The sequence below is a fragment of the Symphalangus syndactylus genome, chromosome 17 (genome assembly GCF_028878055.3).
Source record: "Symphalangus syndactylus isolate Jambi chromosome 17, NHGRI_mSymSyn1-v2.1_pri, whole genome shotgun sequence".
NCBI lineage: Eukaryota > Metazoa > Chordata > Mammalia > Primates > Hylobatidae > Symphalangus > Symphalangus syndactylus.
This window is the reverse complement of record NC_072439.2, coordinates 22998073-23016406: the sequence shown is the minus strand read 5'-3', so window position 1 is coordinate 23016406 and position 18334 is coordinate 22998073. Positions and strand designations below refer to the sequence as shown.

At 53.9% G+C, this 18334-nt stretch overlaps 2 protein-coding genes across 5 annotated transcripts; one reads left to right on the top strand and one right to left on the bottom strand.

The window, feature by feature from the left end:
- Positions 1-122: 122 nt before the first annotated feature.
- SARS2 (seryl-tRNA synthetase 2, mitochondrial) lies at positions 123-15840 on the bottom strand. Of its 4 annotated transcripts, XM_055249831.2 has the most exons (17): positions 15463-15729; positions 11667-11762; positions 7359-7388; positions 7119-7195; positions 6644-6713; positions 6509-6563; positions 5285-5348; positions 4940-5045; positions 3923-3970; positions 3579-3687; positions 3252-3297; positions 3079-3166; positions 2882-2991; positions 1076-1169; positions 892-984; positions 696-761; positions 123-604 (listed from the first exon to the last, which is right to left on the bottom strand). In XM_055249831.2, exons 1-17 carry the CDS (start codon positions 15727-15729, stop codon positions 461-463), a joined length of 1563 nt encoding a protein of 520 aa, XP_055105806.1. In that variant the 3' UTR covers positions 123-460. The 4 variants fall into 4 exon arrangements, with proteins under 4 accessions (XP_055105806.1, XP_055105804.1, XP_063477259.1 ...); XM_055249829.2 differs by lacking the exon at positions 7119-7195 and having other exon boundaries at positions 6644-6784; XM_063621189.1 differs by lacking the exon at positions 7119-7195 and having other exon boundaries at positions 123-761; positions 6644-6784; positions 15463-15840.
- A 153-nt stretch (positions 15841-15993) lies between these two features.
- MRPS12 (mitochondrial ribosomal protein S12) lies at positions 15994-18083 on the top strand. The gene is made up of 3 exons (XM_055250576.2): positions 15994-16071; positions 16349-16416; positions 17396-18083. The coding sequence occupies exons 2-3, from the start codon at positions 16368-16370 to the stop codon at positions 17761-17763; spliced, it is 417 nt and encodes a 138-aa protein (XP_055106551.1). The 5' UTR covers positions 15994-16071; positions 16349-16367; the 3' UTR covers positions 17764-18083.
- Positions 18084-18334: the final 251 nt, after the last annotated feature.

Sequence of the window (18334 nt, the reverse complement as noted above, 5' to 3'; positions counted from 1 at the left end):
GCTAGGCACTTCCAGCCATGGTCTTTGCAGCCACAGACCCTTTGAGGACAGTGCCTCCGAGCGGTTGCTCAGCAGCTCCGGGAGAGCCGGGCATCTCCCTTGTTCACAGATCCACAGAGGCCTTTGTCCTGACCATTTATTGGGGACATTTAGCTTAGCACTGTGGGAGGGAAGAAGGAAGGAGGGATGGAAGCCTCTTCCTCTGCTTCTCCTGTCCCTAGAACCATAAAGCCCAGACGTCCTGCTTCCCACTGGGACCCTCAATGATAACGGTCAGTGACTGACTCTGAGGCAGCAAGAACAGAGGAGAGGTGGACCCTGGGGTCCAGGGGCCCGGGCGTGGAGCTGACAGGAAGAACACAGATGTCAGGATGGGCTCAGGAACACAGGTCCCAGGTGTCCGGGGTCTCCTGAGCTCCAGGAAGCAGTGACACCCCCAAGGGCTGCTGTGGGTGGGTTCTCAGCTTACAGCAGGCTGGCCAGGCAGCCCAGGCTTCCGGGGCTGGTTGGGGCCAATGTACTGGAGAGGCACGTGGGTGGGGGCTGTGATCCGATCGGTGCCAAGGTAGGGCTGGAGGGCAGGGGGCACGAGCACTGAGCCGTCCTGGGGACAGAGCAGACCTCAGGACACTGCAGATGCCCCAGCCCTCCCCCGCGCTGAGCTGCCTCTCTGGGTGGGCCGCTCGGCCCCTCACCTTTTGCTGGTTACTCTCCAGGAGCGCAATGAGGAGGCGGGGGACAGCACAGGCAGTGGCGTTCACCTGTGAGACAGCCATGCTTGGAACCAGGCGCCCACCCCAAGCCGAGCCCAGGGAGGAGCCAAGGTGGGTGGTCTAGGGTGGCGGAGGCTGCGGGCGAGGGCACGGGGGCAGGAGGCTGTGCGGGCCTCACCGTGTGGGCAAACTGCAGCTCCCCAGCCTCGGTCTGGAACATGATGTGGAGGCGGCGGCTCTGGAAGTCTGTGCAGTTGGAAGCACTGGTGACCTGGGGTGGAGCAGCGGCAGGCTGAGCAGATCAGCGATGGGGGGCAGGCCCGTCCTCCTGCCCACCCCGTCTCCAGCGGCACAGGGCTCACCTCTCCAAAGCGGCCTCGGCCTGGCATCCAGGCCTCAATGTCAAACTTGCGGTAGGCGGGGAGGCCCAGTTCCTGGGTGGGCATGTCCAGGACCCTGCGGTCAAGGACAAAGGTGTGGGGAAGGTCAGCAGGTGAGAGGAGGAGCAGGAGGAAGAAATGGAAACGATGGAAGAGAAGGCAGCCAAAAAGCAGGAAAAAGCCCAGGAGTTTGAGACCAGCCTGGGCAACATAGGGAGACCTCATCTACTCAAAACAAACAAACAAAAAAAAGGAGATGACAGTGCCAAAGGAGAGAGTTGTGAGGCCAGGGGTGGTGATGGAGAAGGTGGTACATGGAGGGGGAGGCACAAAAGAGGTTGATGGGAGGGGAAAAAGGCACATGGCAGGGTCCACCGGCTGTTCACAGTGGCCAATCGCACATTTGCACCTTCTAGGTACCCTTGGTTTTTTTTCCTTTTTTTTTTTTTTTCTGAGACGGAGTCTGGCTCTGTTGCCCAGGCTGGAGAGCAGTGGAGCGATCTCGGCTCACTGCAACCTCCACCTCCTGGGTTCAAGTGATTCTCCTGTCTCAGCCTCCTGAGTAGATGGGATTACAGGTGTGTGCCACCATGCCCGGCTAATTTTTATATTTTTAGTATAGATGGGGTTTCACCATGTTGGCCAGGCTGGTCTTGAACTCCTGACCTCAGGTGATCCGCCTGCCTCGGCCTCCCAAAGTGCTGGGATTATAGGTGTGAGCCACCGTGCATAGCCTTTATTTTTTTTTTTAGAGACAGGGTCTCACTCTGTTGCCCCAGGCTAGAGTGCAGTGGCATGATCACAGGTCATTGTAGCCTCCACCTCCTGGGTTCAAGCAATTCTCCTGCCTCAGTCTCCCGAGTAGCTGGGACCACAGGTGTGTGCCACCATACCCAGCTAATTTTTAAAAATGTAAAGACGAGGCCGGGCGCGGTGGCTCAGGCTTGTAATCCCAGCACTTTGGGAGGCTGAGGCGGGCGGATCACGAAGTCAGGAGATCGAGACCACGGTGAAACCCCGTCTCTACCAAAAATACAAAAAAATTAGCCAGGCATGGTGGCGGGCGCCTGTAGTCCCAGCTACTTGGAGAGGCTGAGGCAGGAGAATGGCGTGAACCTGGGAGGCGGAGCTTGCAGTGAGCCGAGATCGCGCCACTGCACTCCAGCCTGGGCGACAGAGCGAGACTCTGTCTCAAAAAAAAAAAGTAAAGACGAGCTCTTGCTGTGTTGCCCAGGCTGGTCTTGAACTCCTGGCCTCAAGCAATCCTCCTGCCATGGCCTCCCAAAAGTGCTGGAATTTACAGGAGTGAGCCACCACACCCGGCCTACGCTCCCAGTTTTTTACAATGGGTCACCCAGAAAAGAAGTCCACATTTCTCAGCCTCTCTTGAAAGCTGCGTGTGACTGACAGGGTGAGAGGAAGTGGGACTCGCAACCTCTGGCTCCCCCTTTTCCCACCCCCACTCCCCACTGGGAGGTGAAAAAGCATCTTGGGCTGCACAGATGAGGCAGCGGCCCAGAGAGACGGGGAGCAGCAGGAGGAAAGAGGCCTGGGTGTCCACTCTGGCACACTGTGTGCTGTTCATGCTTCTGTTACAGTCCTGTGAGGGGCCCCCGGCACACGGCAGACAGACTGGGATCCTGTATATGCTCCTGTAATCCTTGTACAGGAAGAGGGGGCAACGAGGGGGCTGGAGAGGTGGTTCCAGAGTGAAGAGCAGCTAGCCAGGCCCTCGTCCCTGCCCTACCCCACCCCTGCCATCCCTGGGCCCCCGGCCCCTCTCCGCACCGGAAGTGCAAGCCCAGCTCTGTCAAGATCTCCATCTGAAGGGACAGGAACTCCTCCAGCAGCTGTGAGCTCTCCTCCAGCCCAGGGCCTGTCACCCCAAACATCTCCACCTGGGACAGAGGGCACAGGAGTCAGGAGGCTCTGAGCTCTTGGGGTGACCCCCCACCCCAGCCCCGTTCAGTCCCAGTGACACCAGCCTTGGTGAAATGGTGTACTCGGTACAGCCCCCGGGGTTCCTGTCCCGTGTTTGTCTCCGCCCGGTAGCAGGTGCTGGAGCAAACCATCCTGGCAGAGAGCAGGGAAAGTCGGGTCAAGGAGGGAAGAGTGATTGTCACAGGTAGGGTCAAGGTCTAAGGAAACTAGGTGTCACCTGACTGGCAGGTCCCTGAAGGCCACGGTGTGGTCCATGAAGTAGCCTGGGAGGAGAGACCACAGGATGAGCCAGGGCTGCCAGTGCCCAGAGGAAGCCTTTGGGAGAATAAGAGGCCCTCCCTCTGGTGGATGCAACCCCAGGTCAAGGGCCGGGGCTGATTGTCACTATACTGCTGTGCAGTAAACAACCTACACAGCCGTACGTGTTGGCCCTGGGGCTGCTGAGCTGCTCTGGGCAGGTGGTCACCCCCAGTGCTCCCTGGATGCTCCCAGTTGTCCTTCCACATCCCTCCTGCTCCTCCCCACCACCCACACAGGTCCTCACCTGCAAGCCCCACCTCTGCTGTTCCAGCCAGGTTGAGATCTTTGAAGCGAGCAGGGTCGATATTGTAAATTTGGGATGGGTTGGCATTTGGTGTCATCCCACAGCCTTCCTGGGGGAGGAGGCCAGGCCACAGGGGTCAGGGGACAGGTAACCCTGGCCTCTCGTTTTACAGTCACAACCCCAGCTCCTCCCCTGAATACATCTGGAGCTGCCCTGGCCTCCTTGATATGGCCTGGCCCCCTCAACCCAGCCCCAGGGCGGTCTCCTCAGGTTTCCCTGCCTCGGGCACCCACGGCAGGGCCTGACACCCAGGTGGGCGAGGGAAGCGGAGAGGCCTCACTCACAAACACTGCTCCGCGGAGAAGGTCTGGCACCGTCATGGGGGTGAAGCCCTGTTCAGGGGAGAGGATGAGTGAGCAGAGCTGGAACCCCTACCAGACCCCAAGCTCGGCCCCAAAGAAGGGGTGCTGCAGAGTGAGCCAGCGGCTTCCAAAGCCCCTTCCTCCTCAGACGAAACTGAGGCAGGGGCTGGTGCAGTGGCTCACACCTGTAATCCCAGCACTTTGGGAGGCTGAGGTGGGCGGATCACTTGAGGCCAGGAGTTTGAGACCAGCCTGGCCAACATGGCAAAACCCCCTCTCCACTAAAAAGACAAAAATTAGCCGGCATGGAGATCGTGCTACTGCACTCCAGTCTGGGCGACAGAGCGAAACTCCGTCAAAAAGAAAAAAAAAAAAAATTAGCCAGTATGGTGGCATGTGCCTGTAATACCAGCTACTCAGGAGGCTGAGGCAGGAGAATTACTTGAACCCAGGAGGTGGAGGTTGCAGTGAGCCAAGATTGCGCCACTGTACTCCAGCCTGGTGACAGAGCGAGACTCCGTCTCAAAAAACAAAAAAGTACAGATTTGGCCACACCCTCCCCTGCTTAAAAGCCTCCCATGGCTCCCTAGTACCCTCTGGAAACGTCTGAGTCCCTCATCGTGACCAATGCTCCATGCAATCAGGCCCTGCCATGTTTCAATGGATGCTATGATTCCCAAATGCTCCCTTCATACCGCAAGCAGGCAGCGAGGTGCAATGATTACAAGCACAGGCTCTAGGCCCAGTTCCACACTGGCTGTGGGACCTTGGGCTACAGGTACCTTCCCTCTCTGGGCCTCAAGCCCTCTCTGTAAAGTGGGGATGATGACAGCACCCGCTTCATTAAGTTGTCATAAGGACTAAATGTGTCAATGATACACATGAAGCTCTGAGAGCAGTGACTAGGGCAGAACAGAGGTCACCCTCATCCCCGTTGGGCCCTCTGAGCTCAACTTCGATGCCACCCCCTCCAGGCAGCCCTCCTATCTTGGCCCATACCTGGCGGAGAAGCTTGTTGAATGTGAAGTTGACCAGGCCGTGCTGCAGGAGGGCTCCAGCCCCACGCAGGTAATAGGAGCGGTGGCCAGACACGTGGGACAGGCGCCTGGGAGACAGACAGACAGGCGGGTGCACATGGGCCGGGCTGGCAGGGAATGTGGGGACGCAAACACCCGGGGTAAGAGGCCCGGCTGCTGGGTGGGGCTGGGGCATCAAAGATTCATGGCATTTCCACATCTCACGCTGAGGCCAGTGAGGCAGGAGCCAGCTGTCGGGATGCAGGCGCCAGCTGTCGGGATGCAGGCAGCTGGGAGAGGGGCGCAGGGAGCCAGGGGAGGGACTCACTTCTGACGGATGATGTCGAGTTTCTCGCCAATTTCCAGGTGGCCCCGAGGTTGGAAGGAGAAAACTGGATGTGGGTGAAAAGCACGGGTGTAAGGCAGAGGGGAGAGAGGGACGGGGCCCAGATAGAAGCTTCCGGAGACAGCAGAGAGGAGGGATGGTGAGAGAAAGTAAAGGAGGGGCAGGGGGAGAGAAGGGAGAAGAAGACACGGAAAGAGAGGGAAAGGGAAGAAAAGAGAGACAGGGAGGGAGGGAGAGAAAAGCAGAGACAGGGAGAGGAAATGAGAGGAGGCAGACAGGGGAATAAGAGGGCGTCGGGTGGGGAAGGCAGAGTTAGAAACAGAGGAGAGAGGCCAGAGGAGAAGGAAACACCACGAGGAAGGGAGGAGGAGAATCAGAGAGAAGGAGGCACAGAGTTGGGGAGAAAAAGCCCCGGAGACAGGGACCAAAGCAGGGGGGTCAGAGAGAGAGACAGAGACAGAGACACACACACACTCACACACATACATACACACACAGAGGTACACACAGAGATACGCAGACATACACACAGATACAGACACATACAGACACACAGACAGACACATACACACACACAGATACACACAGATACAGACACATACAGATACACAGACACAGACACACAGATACAGACACACAAAGAGACACGCACACACAGATAAAAAGACACACACATACACAGACACAGATACAGACATACACACACAGAGATACACAGAGATATGCAGATACACACAGATACAGACACACAGACACACAGACACACACAGACACAAAGACACGCACAGATACATAGACACGCACACACAGACAACATATACACACACAGATACAGACACACACACATACACACAGACACACACACACAGACACAGATATAGACACAAACACAGACACACAGATACAGACACACGCAGATACAGACACACACGACACACACACACGTCACACAACACATACATACACAACACACACACACACATACGATACAATCACACAACATAGGGTGAGACTGCCCAGTGGTGAAGGGGGAGAGAATGAAAACCCAAGGACCACCTCTCAGAGACAGCTCGAGCGCGGCCAAGGTAGGAAGCTGGAGCCACCTCCTGTACCGCCAGGAGTTCTCCACGCTCCAGACATGTTCCCAGACCCCAGAACCCCCACACTGCAGAGCTTGTCAGCTCCCAGGCCTGGGGTGTGGCCCACCTGGCTTGTCTCCGACCACGTGGAGCACTCGAGCCTGGCTCTCATCCCCGACGGGCTGCAGGGAGACAGCAGGAGTCACGGGAAGGTGGCACTAGGCGGGCCCCTGGCCTCCCTGCCACCCAGCACAGTGCTCACCACGTCTGGGTGGGTCTGGTTGGGCAGCTTCAGCGCCTGCAGGTAGAACTGCTCCTCAAGCTGGGCCTCCCTGGAGTACAGGTGAACAAGCTCCTTCCGGATCTCCCGGCCACGTGCCCGCAGACCCTGGTACTTGGGGTCCTGGGGGCAGCACAGGTGGGGTCAGCCCGGGAGAGGGTCAGGACTCCCTCATCCAGTGTGACCTTGATCCTGACCGGCAGAGCCCCTGTGGTGGACATTCATGCCACTTCTCCAGGCCCAGCATCCTGAATGTCTTTGCAGAACTTCCCTTACCACCACATGGCAGGTTTGTGGGGAAAAGAATCAGGCCTGGCCAACTAGAACGTTCTATTGCCTTGGCCACAATGACTGGCTCAGAGACAGGCACCTGATGTCAGCTGAACTCATGAGAATCAGCTGCAGGACTTTAACTGGAGCTATCAGGAAAGTGTGCTTGACTTTGCCTCCCACTTACACAAGGAGAGAAAGCTGGCCTGGGAATGGGAGGAATGCAGGACCAAATATGGAGCCAGCACCTGGATCCAGCCACACCTGAAGCCAGTTTTAGTTTCATGCATCAATACAGCCTATTTTTTTTTTTTTTCCCCTTAAACCTGTTGGAATTGTTTTCTGTTACAATAGTAGAATTGTGACTGGCAGGGTATCCTCCCTGCCCACCCCCAACCCTGGATAGGACATCAACTCTCCACAGTACCTGCTGCACTTCACCACTGTCCTGGTTTGCCTGGTAGAAAAGAGACAGGGTGGGTGATTAGGTTGATAAAGTCGAGAGTGGAGAAGAGAAAAAATGGTGAAAGGTCAAACAAGGCCAGAGGATCTTAGTCTCCTGCTCTGTCAGTGCCTAGCTGGGTCCCTCTGCAACTCTGTGTTTCCGTTTCTCTATTGCTAATGCTACAAGGAGGCAAGATAATTAACAGTAATCACAGCCGCAGCTCCGTGTAGGAAGTGCTGCCTCCATGCCAGGATCTATGTACAGGGCTCTCCCATGCCACGATTTCTTCATAATCCACTTTAGGAGGTAGGCATTCGTGTAAACCCTGTAATATGGTTTGGCTGTGTCCCCACCCAAATAATATCTCAAATTGTAATTCCACCTGTTGAGGAAGGGACCTGGTGGGAGGTGATCGGGTCCTGGGGGCGGTTCCCCCATGCTGTTCTGGTGATAGTGAGTTCTCACGAGATCTGATGGTTTAAAACTGGCAATTACCCTCTCTAGCTGTCTCCAGCCACCATGTGGAAGGGAAAGTGCCTTGCTTCCCCTTCCACCATGATTGTAAGTTTCCTGAGGACTCCCAGCCATGTGGAACTGTGAGTCAATTACACCTCTTTTCTTTATAAATTACCCAGTCTCAGGTATTTTTTTTTTTTTTTTTTTGAGACAGAGTCTTGCTCTGTCGCCCAGGCTGGAGTGCAGTGGCACGATCTCGGCTCACTGCAAGCTCCGCTTCCCGGGTTCACGCCACTCTCCTGCCTCAGCCTCCAGAGTAGCTGGGACTACAGGTGCCCGCCACCACGACTGGCTAATGTTTTTTGTATTTTTAGTAGAGACGAGGTTTCACCGTGTTAGCCAGGATGGTCTCGATCTCCTGACCTCGTGATCCACCCGCCTTGGTCTCCCAAAGTGCTGGGATTACAGGCGTGAGCCACCACACCCAGCCCAGTCTCAGGTATTCTTTATAGCAGTGTGAAAATGGGGCCAGGTGTGGTGGCTCACAACTGTAATCCCAGCACTTTGGGAGGCTGAGGTGGGCAGATCACCTGAGGCCAGCAGTTGGAGACCAGCCTGGCCAACATGGAGAAACCTCGTCTCTAAAACCTTATACTAAAAATACAAAAATTAGGCTGGGCGCGGTCCCTTATGCCTGTAATCCCAGCACTTTGGGAGGCCGAGGCCGGCAGATCACGAGATCAGGAGATCGAGACCATCCTGGCTAACATGGTGAAACCCCGTCTCTACTAAAAATACAAAAAAAAAATTAGCTGGGTGTGGTGGCAGGCACCTGTAGTCTCATCTACTCGGAAGGCTGAGGCAGGAGAATGGCATGAACCCGGGAGGCGGAGCTTGCAGTGAGCTGAGATACCGCCACTGCAGTCCAGCCTAGGCAGAAGTGTGAGACTCCGTCTCAAAAAAAAAAAAAAAAATTAGATGGGTGCAGTGGCACATGCCTGTAATCCCAGCGACTCAGGAGGCTGAGGCACGAGAATCCCTTGAATCTGGGAGGTGGAGGTTGCAGTGAGCCGAGATCGTGCCACTGTACTCCGGTCTGGGTGACACAGTGAGACTCTGCCTCAAAAACAAAAAAGAAGAAAATGGACTAATATACCCTGTCTGTAGATTCGAAAATTGAGGCTTGGGCCGGGCGCGGTGGCTCACGCTTGTAATCTCAGCACTTTGGGAGGCCGAGGCGGACAGATCACAAGGTCAGGAGATCGAGACCATGGTGAAACCCCGTCTCTACTAAAAATACAAAAAAAAAAAAATTAGCTGGGCGTGGTGGCGGGCGCCTGTAGTCCCAGCTACTCGGAGAGGCTGAGGCAGGAGAATGGCGTGAACCCGGGAGGTGGAGCTTGCAGTGAGCTGAGATTGCACCACTGCACTCTAGCCTGGGTGACAGAGCGAGACTCCGTCTCAAAAAAAAAAAAAAAAAGAAAATGGAGGCTGGGAGAGGTAAAGTCTGTCAGTGTGCATTTGAGGGCCTGCAACCAAGGCCCCTTGACATTCTGAACCTTCCATGATCCTAAGCAGCTGAGGGAATCGAACAGCCTGGGTCTGCATGTTGGGCACCTATGTGCTATGAGCCCTTGGGCAAATCTCTGCTCCCCTCTGAGCCTCAGTATCCCCATCTGTGAAGTGGGTGATAAGAGGACCTCCCTCGGCAGGGCTGTTGTGCAGCTTCCCTGAGAAGATGAGTTAGCACTCAAAGAACATGAAATGATCCATGGTGTTGCTTTCATTGGTTGTCCATGATGTAGACAGCCCAGGGCTGGCCACTCAGTAGGTGCTGGGAGATGTGATTCTTGGTGGCAGAGGCCTCCAAACAGCGTGGTAAAAACCAACTGCCTGGGTGCGAACCTTGCCTCTCCCACTTCCTGGCTGTGAGACTTACGTACTTTTTCTGTTTTTTTTTTTTTCTCGGAGACAGGGTCTCGCTCTGTCGCCCAGGCTGCAGTGTGATGGTACGATCATAGCTAACTGCAGCCTCAAACTCTCAGACTCAAGCGATCTTCCTGCCTCAGCCCCAGAGTAGCTGGGACTACAGGCGCGTACTCCCATACCTGGCCACTTAGGCCCGTTTTAACCTCTTAGGGCCTCACTTTTTCCCAGCTGTAAAACTGGGTTTGTATTGTTCCTATGTCACAAATGGCTGTGAGGATTAAGAGTACGGAAAGCAGACGGGCGCGGTGGCTCAAGCTTGTAATCCCAGCACTTTGGGAGGCCGAGGTGGGCGGATCACGAGGTCAGGAGATCGAGACCACGGTGAAACCCCATCTCTACTAAAAATACAAAAAAAAAAAAAAATTAGCCGGGCGTGGTGGCGGGCGCCTGTAGTCCCAGCTACTCGGAGAGGCTGAGGCAGGAGAATGGTGTGAACCCGGGAGGCGGAGCTTGCAGTGAGCCGAGATTGCGCCACTGCACTCCAGCCTAGGCGACAGAGCGAGACTCCGTCTCAAAAAAAAAAAAAAAAAAAAAAAAAAGAGTACGGAAAGCGCCTGGTATGGTGCACAGTGATTTCTACATAAAGGTCTGCTGTTGTTTTGAGGATTGTTTTTAAGCCGTCTGTGGCAGACACTGTTGGTTGTCTAACCCAAGATCCCTCCTTCCAGGCCGGGTGCAGTGGCTCACACCTGTAATCCCAGCACTTTGGGAGGCCAAGGCGGGTGGATCACCTGAGGTCATGAGTTCGAGACCAGCCTGGCCAACATGGAAACCCCGTCTCTACTAAAAATACAAAATTAGCCGGGCGTGGTGGCACATGTCTGTAATTGCAGCTACTGGGGAGGCTGAGGCAGGAGAATCACTTGAACCCAGGAGGCAGAGGGTGCAGTGAGCCGAGATCATGCCACTGCACTCCAGCCTGGGTAACAGAGTGAGACTCGGTCTCAAAAAAATAAAAATAAAATAAAGATCCCTTCTTCCTCCTTCCCCACAGAACTCAGACTCCGTTCACCCTTCCCTGGTAGCCTGTAGTTCAGGGGAAGTGGGTCCAGGTGGAGGACGGCCTCTAATCAACCTATGCTGGCTGCCGGAACTCCATTCCTCTGGCTGACAACTGGAGTGGGGTGGGGGTCTGGGCCCAGGGGACACAAGGGACTCTGCTGGATGCTTCAGGAAAGGTGTACTTGCTCCTGAAAAAGGAACTCAAGCCAGAGAAGTCTCTGTCTCCTTCCCCCGGCAGAGTCATGTGAGGAGATGCTGGACTACAGCAGCCATCTGGAAACCCTGATGGGGAAACTGAGGAAAGATCAGTGCAGTGAAGTAGCCGGTGCAGAGAGAAGGAAAGGACCTGGGCTGGGGATGCTGGAAGAACCACTAATTAATCAGCCCTAGGGATGCCAGCGTCCTGGACAGCATGCTATGTGAGGTAATGCACGTCCACATTGTTCATGCTTGCTTATTTATTCATTTATTTATTTATGGAGTCTCGCTCTGTCACCCAGGCTGGAGTGCAGTGGCGCCATCTCAGCTCACTGCAACTTCCGACTCCTAGGTTCGAGCGATTCTCTTGCCTCAGCCTCCCAAGTACCTGGGATTACAGACGCCTGCCACCATGCCGGCTAATTTTTGTATTTTTAGTAGAGATGGGGTTTCACCATGTTGCCCAGGCTGGTCTCAAACTCCTGACCTCAGTTGATCCGCCAACCTAGGCCTCCCGAGTAGCTGGGATTACAGGCGTGAGCCACCATGCCAGCCTGCTCAAGCTCTTTAAATTCAGTTTCCTGTTACCTGTGTCTAGAGACACCCTCACGGCCACTCCCCACCTATTCAGGGCCCCATGCTCACCAGCAGGGCCCGTACTGCCTCAGTCACAGCTGCCTTCTCTTCCTCCAGGCTCCGGATCTGCTCCCGCAGCTGCCTCAGCTCCTGCCATGTCGAGATCTGGGGTGGATATGAGAGGAAAGGAGGTGAAGCAGCCATCGCCCCTACCCTTCTCTCTGGAGCCCACTGGCCACCTGGACCTGCGGCAGAGTGAGGCAGAGATCCCTACCTAGCCCTCAGTGGCCATCCTCCCCTCCTCCCCTTCAGTACTGGAATGCCCTGAGGTTCAGCTGGCCACACAGATGCCCAGAATTCAGACACACTGGCCGAGCATAGCGGCTCATAACTATAATCCCAGCACTTTGGGAGGCCAAGGTGGGTGGATCACTTGAGATCAGGAGTTCAAGACCAGCCTGGTCAACATGGTGAAACCCCATCTCTACTAAAAATATAAAAATCACCCAGGCGTGATGGCAGGCACCTGTACTCCCAGCTACTCAAGAGGCTGAGGGATAAGAATCGCTTGAAACCAGGAAGTGGAGGTTGTACTGAGCTGAGATTGTGCCACTACACACTCCAGCCTGGGCAACAGGAGTGAAACTCTGTCTCAAACAAACAAAAAAATCTCTAAACTAGCACTTTAAAAAATCATGGCTGGGTGCGGCACTTTGGGAGGCCTAGGTGGGAGGACTGCTTGAGTGAGCCCAGGAGTTCCAGACCAGCCTGGGTAACATAGGAAGACCTGCCTCTAAGATTTTTTTTTTTTTTTTTTTCCTGAGACAGAGTCTCACTCTGTCGCCCAGGCTGGAGTGTAGTGGCACGATCTTGGCTCACTACAGCGTCTGCCTCCCAGGTTCAGGTGATTCTCCTGCCTTAGCCTCCTGAGTAGCTGGGACCACAGGTACGCGCCACTGCACCTGGCTAAGTTTTGTATTTTTTAATAGAGGCAGGGTTTCACCATGTTGGCCAGGCTCGTCTGGAACTCCCAGCCTCAAGCAATCTGTCTGCCTTGGCCTCCCAAAGTGCTGGGATTACAGGTGTGAGCCACAGCACCCAGTCTCTACAAAAAAAAACTTAAAAAAAATTAGCTGGGTGACAGATTGACATCTTGTCTCAAAAACAAAAAAAATTGTTAAAATATATATAATACGGGAGGCTGAGGCAGGTGGATCATTTGAGCCCAGGAGTTCAAGACCAGCCTGGGCAACATGGAGAAACCCCGTCTCTACTAAAAATACAAAAATTAGTTGGGGGTGGAGGCGGGCGCCTGTAATCCCAGCTACTTGGGAGGCCAAGGCAGGAGAATTGCTTGAACCTGGGAGGCAGAGATTGCAGTGAGCCAAGACTGCGCCACTGTACTCTAGCCTGGGCGACAGAGCAAGACTCCGTCTCAAACAAACAAACAAACAGCTGCTCAAATGCACATCTAAACTACCACTTTGAAAATGAAGAGAATAGCCAGGCGCAGTGGCTCACGCCTGTAATCCCAGCACTTTGGGAGGCCGTGGCGAGTGGATCATTTGAAGTTAGGAGTTCGAGACCACCCTGGCCAACATGGTGAAACCCGTCTCTACTAAAAATACAAAACTTAGTCGGGTGTGGTGGTGCACAACTATAACCCTAGCTACTTGGGAGGCTGAGATGTGAGAATCACTTGAACCAAGGAGGCGGAGGTTGCAGTGACCTGAGATTGGGCAACTGCACTCAGGCCTGGGTGACACAGGAAGACTCAGTCTTAAAAAACAAACAAACAAACAACAAAAAAACACCCCTCCCCCCAAAAAAAAACAACAACTAGCACTTGACAAATGCAAGAGAATATAATTAAAGAACAAGAATGCATCACACATGGTGAGAGCAAGAACTGTTAATGAAACTGGTTTCAATTTTGGGTGTGTGTACTGGGTCAGGATGTGAAATGTATTTCTTACTCTTGGCCACAAAGTTTGAAAAAGCCTGCTAAAGGATGTGACGCTCTAAATTATCTACATGGCCATCAAATGGAATTTTCCATCCTACCTCCAGGCTTTTGTATATTCTGGTCCCCTACTTGGGATACTCTTCTTCCCTCTTCCCTGGTGATTTCTCAATCCACAGATCTTTGTTTAATGCCACCTCCTCTGAGAAATTCTCCCAGGCTGTCCTCCACTTTGCTTTCACAGCATTTACTACAGATTACCTTGAGTATATCTGTCTCTATGAATTCGATTACTCTAGGTAGTCAAATTTACCAGAGATTGTAATTAGTATATATGTATAGTTGTATATGTTAAATGTCTTTTAGTGGGATGTGGTGGCTCACGTCTGTACTCCTAGCACTTTGGGAGGCCGAGGTGGGCAGATCACTTGAGGTCAAGAGTTCGAGACCAGCCTGGCCAACATGGTGAAACCCCATCTCTACTAAAAATACAAAAATTAGGCAGGTGTGGTGGCACATGCCTGTAATCCCAGCTACTTGGGAGGCTGAGGCAGGAGAATCACTTCAACCTGGGAGGCAGAAGTCGCAGTGAGCTGACATCGCACCACTGCACTCCAGCCTGGGAGACAAGAGCAAAACTCTATCTCAAAAAAAAAAAAAAAATGTCTTTTACTAGACTGTGAATTCAGATCATGAGAGGGCACAGTAAGGTACTTAAGATTGTGGAGTCTGGGTGTGGTGGCTCATGCCTGTAATCTCAGCATTTTGGGAGGCCAGGGTGGGAGGATCACTTGGGCGCAGGAGTTCATAGTATGTCCCTGTCTCAACAAAAAATACAAAAGTTTAGCCAGGTGTGGTGGTGTCTGCCTGTAGTCCCAGCTACACGGGAGGCTGACTGGGAGGATTATTTGAGCCCAGGAGTTCAAGGTTCCAGTGAGCTGCAATTGTATCACTGTACTCCATCCTGGGCGACAGAACAAGACCCTACCTCAAAAAAAAAAAAAAAAAAAAAGTGGATTATAGGCCAGAAAGCACAGGTTAAAATTCCCACTCTGCCACTTCCCAGTTGCATGACCTAGCGCAAGTGAATTAGCTTCTCAAAGCCTTAGTTTCCCCTCTGATAAAATGGGAGAAATAATGGCACCTACTTCATAGAATTGTTGTTGTGAAAATTAAACGAGGCTAAAGTGAATAAAGCACTTCAAACAGGCTGGGAGGGGAGTCCAAGAGAGGAATGGGAAGACGTGGGGACCCCACTATCCTTAGCACCTCAACACAGAGATGTCGTGAACCCGGTCCTAATTCCTTTCTATAAGTGCTAGCAATTTTATTATTATTCACCACATATTTGCAACATTTAGAACACCAAAATATAGCAGTTGCACCTTAAGTATCAGTTTAATAGAACCATTCATTAATGGATTCATTCATTCATTAAGTAACTCTATTTAACTGCCTTTTATGTGTGGCGGAGGTGCAGAACTCTCCCTACCTCTCTCTCCAAAGGCAAGAGCTCCATCACACCCCAGCCCTGACCCTGTCCGATTCACACTTGGCTCCCCATTTTCCTTTGTGGTCTTATGGAAAGGCTGGCATGAGGTTGCAGCACGGAGGGCAGTGTCACTAGCAAGTTCCTAGAGGACAGTAGGTACCCAGCCAGCAATATGAAGCAAGCGCATAACGGGTGTCTAGGACACAGTAGGCATTCTTGGCACATAGTAGGGCCTCACCACTCACTGGACAACTGGCACATAAGTGGGTGCCATGCACAAGACGTTGGCTAACTTGGGAAAGAACTAAAATTCCTACTACAGGTTCGCCCCCTGCCGGAGGGCATCTTGCAAACCCAATTCTTCCATAAAGCAAACGCCTGCACCCCGCGGCCGGCGCAGGCGCACTCACGATCGCGGGCAAGTCCGCCGAGCGCAGCTCCCCCTTGCGGAGCTCCAGGGCGTGTGCGGCTTCTTCTGGGCATGCGCAGAACCGCTCGATGGCCAGCTGAGGGAGTGCGCTGTAGCCCTCGCGCGCATGCTCGTACAGGAGGTTCCGGTTTCGTTTTTCTGTAGCGAAACTTCTCCTTGGACTATCGTTGGAGATGCAGCCTCCCCGGGGCCGGAGCCCCCGACGAGTCAACAAAGGCCACAAGCGCCGCGCCATGGACGCAGCCATCTTGGACCGGGGACAAGGCAGCACTTTGTCCCGCCTATTCCGCGTTTAGACCAATTGCAAAGCAGCGAACCTGATCGTGACGAGCCAATCAGATCCTGAGGAAGGTTGACCGCGATAGAGTCGGTTGTCGCCCAATCGTCGTCTGTGTCCCGCCTCTTCAGTGACGCGAAGGCAGAACCAGCCAATCCCTGCACGGATGACGCCCGGAAGGGGCTAGAGGCAGGATTCAGCGTGTCCGCGACCTCACCGCTAGGGCTTGTGAGGTCGGTGGAATCATGGTGCCCGGAAGAGGCTAGAGGCAGGATTCAGCGTGTCCGCGACCTCACCGCTAGGGCCTGTGAGGTCGGTGGAATCCTGGGGTCCTCCAAATCTACCAAGCCATCTCCCCAGTTTCCCACTTCTTCCTTTGTGCGGACGAGAGTGGTTGGGCCCTTGGGAACCCACTCAGAGCGAGGCTAAATTTACGAAGGGACTTTCTGTTAGCAGCATGAGGGCCTGTGGTTAGACCTATAGAGGTATTTCCTTTGATTTAAGCCAGAAGATCCTGAGAGCGGATCGGGGAGCATTTGCGGATCGGCCACTTTTTCCTCCTTTCTGAGTCTCTTATCCCCTACCACAGGGACGGCCCAGACGGCAGGATGTCCTGGTCTGGCCTTCTCCGTGGCCTCAACACGTGCCTAACTTGTGGTGAGTGGGGGACTCGGGCTACAGGGACGAGGCTAGAGGAGGAGGGTTATTCGTTCTTGGACTTGTGTGCCTCCATCGGAGCCCCAAGGGAAACGGGGGTGGAAAAACACGGTGGGGTTTTGGCAGAGCTCGTGCTGCTAGAGCAAGAGGTGGGAAGCAGCTGCATGGAGGGCTACTGCGTGTCAAGCGGCGTTTGGGTCAATTTTATTATTTATTTAAGATCTCCCTCTGTCGCCCAGGCTGGAGTGCAGCGGTGTGATCACAGCTCACTACAGTCTCGACCTCCTGGGCTCAAGTGATCCTCCCGCCTCAGCCTCCCAAGTAGCTGGGACCACAGGCCTGCAGAACTACAACCAGCTAACTTTTTGATTCTTTGTAGAGACGGAGGTCTCCCTGTGTCGCCCAGTCTGGCCTTAACTCCTGAGATCAAGTGACCCTCCACAGCCTCCAAAAGTGCTAGATTACATGCATGAGCCACTGAGCCTACTATTATTTTAAACAGCATTAAAAATAATGCTTCCTGGCCAGGCGTGGTGGCTCACGCCTGTAGTCCCAGCACTTTGGGAGGCCGAGGTCAGGAGTTCGAGACCAGCCTGACCAACATGGTGAAACCCTGTCTCTACTTAAAAATACGAAGATTAGCCGAGCGTGGTGGTGGGTGCCTGTAGTCCCAGCTACTCAGGAGGCTGAGACAGGAGAATTGCTTGAACCCAGGGGGCAGAGGTTGCAGTGAGCCGAGATTGAGCTACTGCACTCCAGCCTGGGCGACAGAGCGAGACTCCGTCTCAAAAAAAAAAAAAAAAAAAAAAGTAATGCTTCCTTGAAGAATAAAGAGTTACTTTTGTCTGTAAATAACACTAGACGTGAACAAATGCATCCTTGTAAAGTGCTTTAAACAATGCCTAAAACACCAAAATTGAGTTGCTACTACACCTGGGATCTGTTCTCTGGGATAATAACCCCTTTCGGCCCTCTCCAGGCCCAGCTCTGGTTCCCCGGCTCTGGGCCACCTGCTCCATGGCTACCCTGAACCAGATGCACCGCCTGGGGCCCCCCAAGCGGCCGCCTCGGAAGCTGGGCCCCACGGAAGGCCGGCCGCAGCTGAAGGGTGTGGTCCTGTGCACCTTCACCCGCAAGCCGAAGAAGCCCAACTCGGCCAATCGCAAGTGCTGTCGAGTGCGGCTCAGCACGGGCCAGGAGGCCGTCTGCTTCATCCCTGGGGAGGGCCACACCCTGCAGGAGCACCACATTGTCCTCGTGGAGGGTGGCCGCACCCAGGACCTGCCAGGCGTCAAGCTCACCGTTGTGCGTGGCAAGTACGACTGTGGCCACGTGCAGAAGAAGTGACAGCTGGGGGCACAGTGGACTGGGCGCCCCTGCAGAACATGAACCTTCCCCTCCTGGCTGCTGCAGGGTCCTCCGATGCCGGCCTTTGCACCTCTAGAGGCCGCCACTCATGGATTCAAGTCCTGGCTCCGCCTCTTCCATCAGGACCACTGTTAAGCCACAGGAGTCCTGGGGGTGCAAAGGGTGCCCCTCTGTCAACACCCTTGGCTCCTGTGTTTAGAGGGGTGGCCTGAAGGACCTTTTCTGCTGGGACAAGACACTGTACTGCCCTTTGCTGGGAAGGGGTTTTAATAAACAGATCCTGGCGCTTGTGATGTGAATCCCCTTGTGGAGTATTTGCCCTCAGTGTGGCTGTAGCAATGGACATCTCTGAGCTTCACTTTCCTCCTCCAGAAAATAGCTGCATTGGTGGTATCTCTTGTTTGGTTTGGTGAAGATTAAATTCGATGCTCTATGTGCATAACACGCACGGAGGGCTACTCTTTTTTTTTTTTTTTTTTTTTTTTTAGACAAAGTCTCGCTCTGTTGCCCAGGCTGGAGTGCAGTGGCGCGATCTCAGCTCACTGCAACC

What these genes read in the sequence shown, in the direction of transcription:
- SARS2 (XM_063621189.1), bottom strand. Translation starts at nt 15,729, where the DNA reads ATGGCTGCGTCCATGGCGCGGCGCTTGTGGCCTTTGTTGACTCGTCGG. An exon ending in CTCGACATCATCCGTCAGAA is followed by an intron (nt 5,046 to 5,284) that starts GTGAGTCCCTCC and finishes TCTGTCTCCCAG; the next exon opens with GCGCCTGTCCCACGTGTCTG. An exon ending in GAGTACACCATTTCACCAAG is followed by an intron (nt 2,992 to 3,078) that starts GCTGGTGTCACT and finishes CCTCTGTCCCAG; the next exon opens with GTGGAGATGTTTGGGGTGAC.
- MRPS12 (XM_055250576.2), top strand. Translation starts at nt 16,368, where the DNA reads ATGTCCTGGTCTGGCCTTCTCCGTGGCCTCAACACGTGCCTAACTTGT. An exon ending in CAACACGTGCCTAACTTGTG is followed by an intron (nt 16,417 to 17,395) that starts GTGAGTGGGGGA and finishes GGCCCTCTCCAG; the next exon opens with GCCCAGCTCTGGTTCCCCGG.